This window comes from Bufo bufo, chromosome 6 (genome assembly GCF_905171765.1).
Source record: "Bufo bufo chromosome 6, aBufBuf1.1, whole genome shotgun sequence".
NCBI lineage: Eukaryota > Metazoa > Chordata > Amphibia > Anura > Bufonidae > Bufo > Bufo bufo.
Genome location: NC_053394.1, coordinates 363383139 through 363385119, shown reverse-complemented (window position 1 = coordinate 363385119; position 1981 = coordinate 363383139). Strand labels below are relative to the sequence as shown.

The following is a 1981-nucleotide window of genomic DNA, read 5'->3' as shown; positions in this document are numbered from 1 at the left end:
GCGTATCTTGCAGATCGCGGACGCATTTAAGTCAATGGGTCTGCACCGCGATACAGAATTCACATGGCCAGCTGTTGGCAGTCCACAAAACAGACACCGCGACCATACTTTTGTGGGAATGGACCCAAAGGGTAAGGATATAAAAACCCATTTATTTATTATAATCTACCCCTGGCAGCCTTAAAGGTTTTGAATTTGAATATTGTTCGTGATGTTTCCATATTTCTTCTAAAATGATGTGACATAACGGACACCAGTGTGAATTATCCAGCAATCTCGGGCAGTCTCTCTGCTCCTCCGCCCACCTGTCTTGTCACTTTCCCAGTCTATGCTGGAAGTTGCTGGCACCGCCTCGGCCCGGCCCTCATGTATGATTCAGTGTTTGTCTGCACAGTGCCCTCCCTTACCCTCCATATACAGAGAGCACATGGAAGTGTCTGGAAGAGACCAGAACACAGCAGTGAATATATAAGAAGCTGAGCTGGGACGTCTGCAGTACTGAGCAGCAAGAAAGCAGACGCTGACACATTGCCTCAACTCAACCAAGACAAGAAGCTTCAGCAGAATCAGCCAAAGATGTTTCCTCTCCGATTTTTGCAGTCTTCATATAGGACAATATGTGTCTGTAGGGAGCCTGCCCTCACTCTCCGGCCGGCTACACAGCTCATGCTTGGTCTGCTGGAAGATGACATGATGGGCATGAGGAAGGACATGGAGAGGAGAAGGCAGCGTGTCAACCAGGCTGACCAGCTCCTGGCCCAGGACATGGAACGGAGAGCCGATCTGACCAGAAGCTCTGCAGCCGCTGACAGAAACGCTTCCACCACAGGCAAAGAGGGGAAGGAAAACTTTGAGCTCACCCTGGACGTCAGCGGCTTTTCTCCTGAGGAGCTGACAGTGAAAACGGAAGGCAGGAGGCTCATTGTCTCAGGAAAACATGACAAGAAAAAGGAAGCAGAGAATGGCGACTATTTCCATGAGTACAGAGAGTGGAGACGAGAAGCTGAGCTCCCGCAGGACGTCCACCCTGAGGACATACTGTGCTCCATGTCCAAGGATGGCCAGCTCCACTTTCAGGCTCCTAGACTGGCGCTACCAGCTGCTGAAGAAAGGACTATTCCTATCACCCAGAGCCCAGGAGATGGAGAAGAAAACCCCCTGGAGATCCAGACCAGTGACCCCGAGGGAGAGAACGGGCTGAACTCCTCCTGACTGCATATGGACAGTTCTCCTACATAGTGTCCTGTATATCCTCCTGTTTATGTCTGGAAACAATAAGTGATGTTTTTATGGAAAAATATAATGAATTGTAAATAATTTTCTATTTTTCCAATAAACGGTTAAACATATTTTATTTCTGTCTCTTTATTGTGTGGATTCATAAGAAGAATATGTGATTGAAGGTTTACAAGTGAAAGCAGCCGCTATAGAAATCTATTCCATAATATGTCTCTATGGGAAATGTGGAACTTTTATCCTAAATAATAGAAGTGAGAACAGTTTATTGGTGTAAATGTAACATCTGACTGAGGTGCTTTGGGCCCAAAAAATGAAGATATTCTGACCATGAATCCAGCAGCTGCACAGAACTAGCAGATGTCAGTGTTTAGGTGATATGAAGGGTGTTCTCATCATTGTACACATAGATCATATTATCACACAGGACTAACTGGTCGTCTGAAATAACCCAAGAAAGTAGAGGAACCTGTGGTCTGCTCAGTTATCATCTTCTGATGGTGTCACCATTTCTGAGCTCAGCTTGTAGTTGAGCCCTTCCTATGTAAGATATTAAGCCCCTAGGCCCAAGATAGGACTTTCTGTTCCTCTGCTTGGCTGGTGTTTCCTATATACAAATGGGTTTATTATCTAGTGAACAATAATAAATGCGTTTGGATTGCTCACCGAAATATAACACGGCCCAGCTGAAACCACTCAGCTGTAATTATAAAATATTAAACAGATGGCCGGTTCTACCTTCTTT

General features: G+C 45.7%; 1 protein-coding gene across 1 annotated transcript; it reads left to right on the top strand.

Annotated features, from left to right (window-relative positions):
* Positions 1-413: 413 nt before the first annotated feature.
* Positions 414-1275, top strand: LOC121004166 (heat shock protein 30C-like). The gene has a single exon (XM_040436305.1). The coding sequence runs from the start codon at positions 577-579 to the stop codon at positions 1210-1212; it is 636 nt and encodes a 211-aa protein (XP_040292239.1). The 5' UTR covers positions 414-576; the 3' UTR covers positions 1213-1275.
* Positions 1276-1981: the final 706 nt, after the last annotated feature.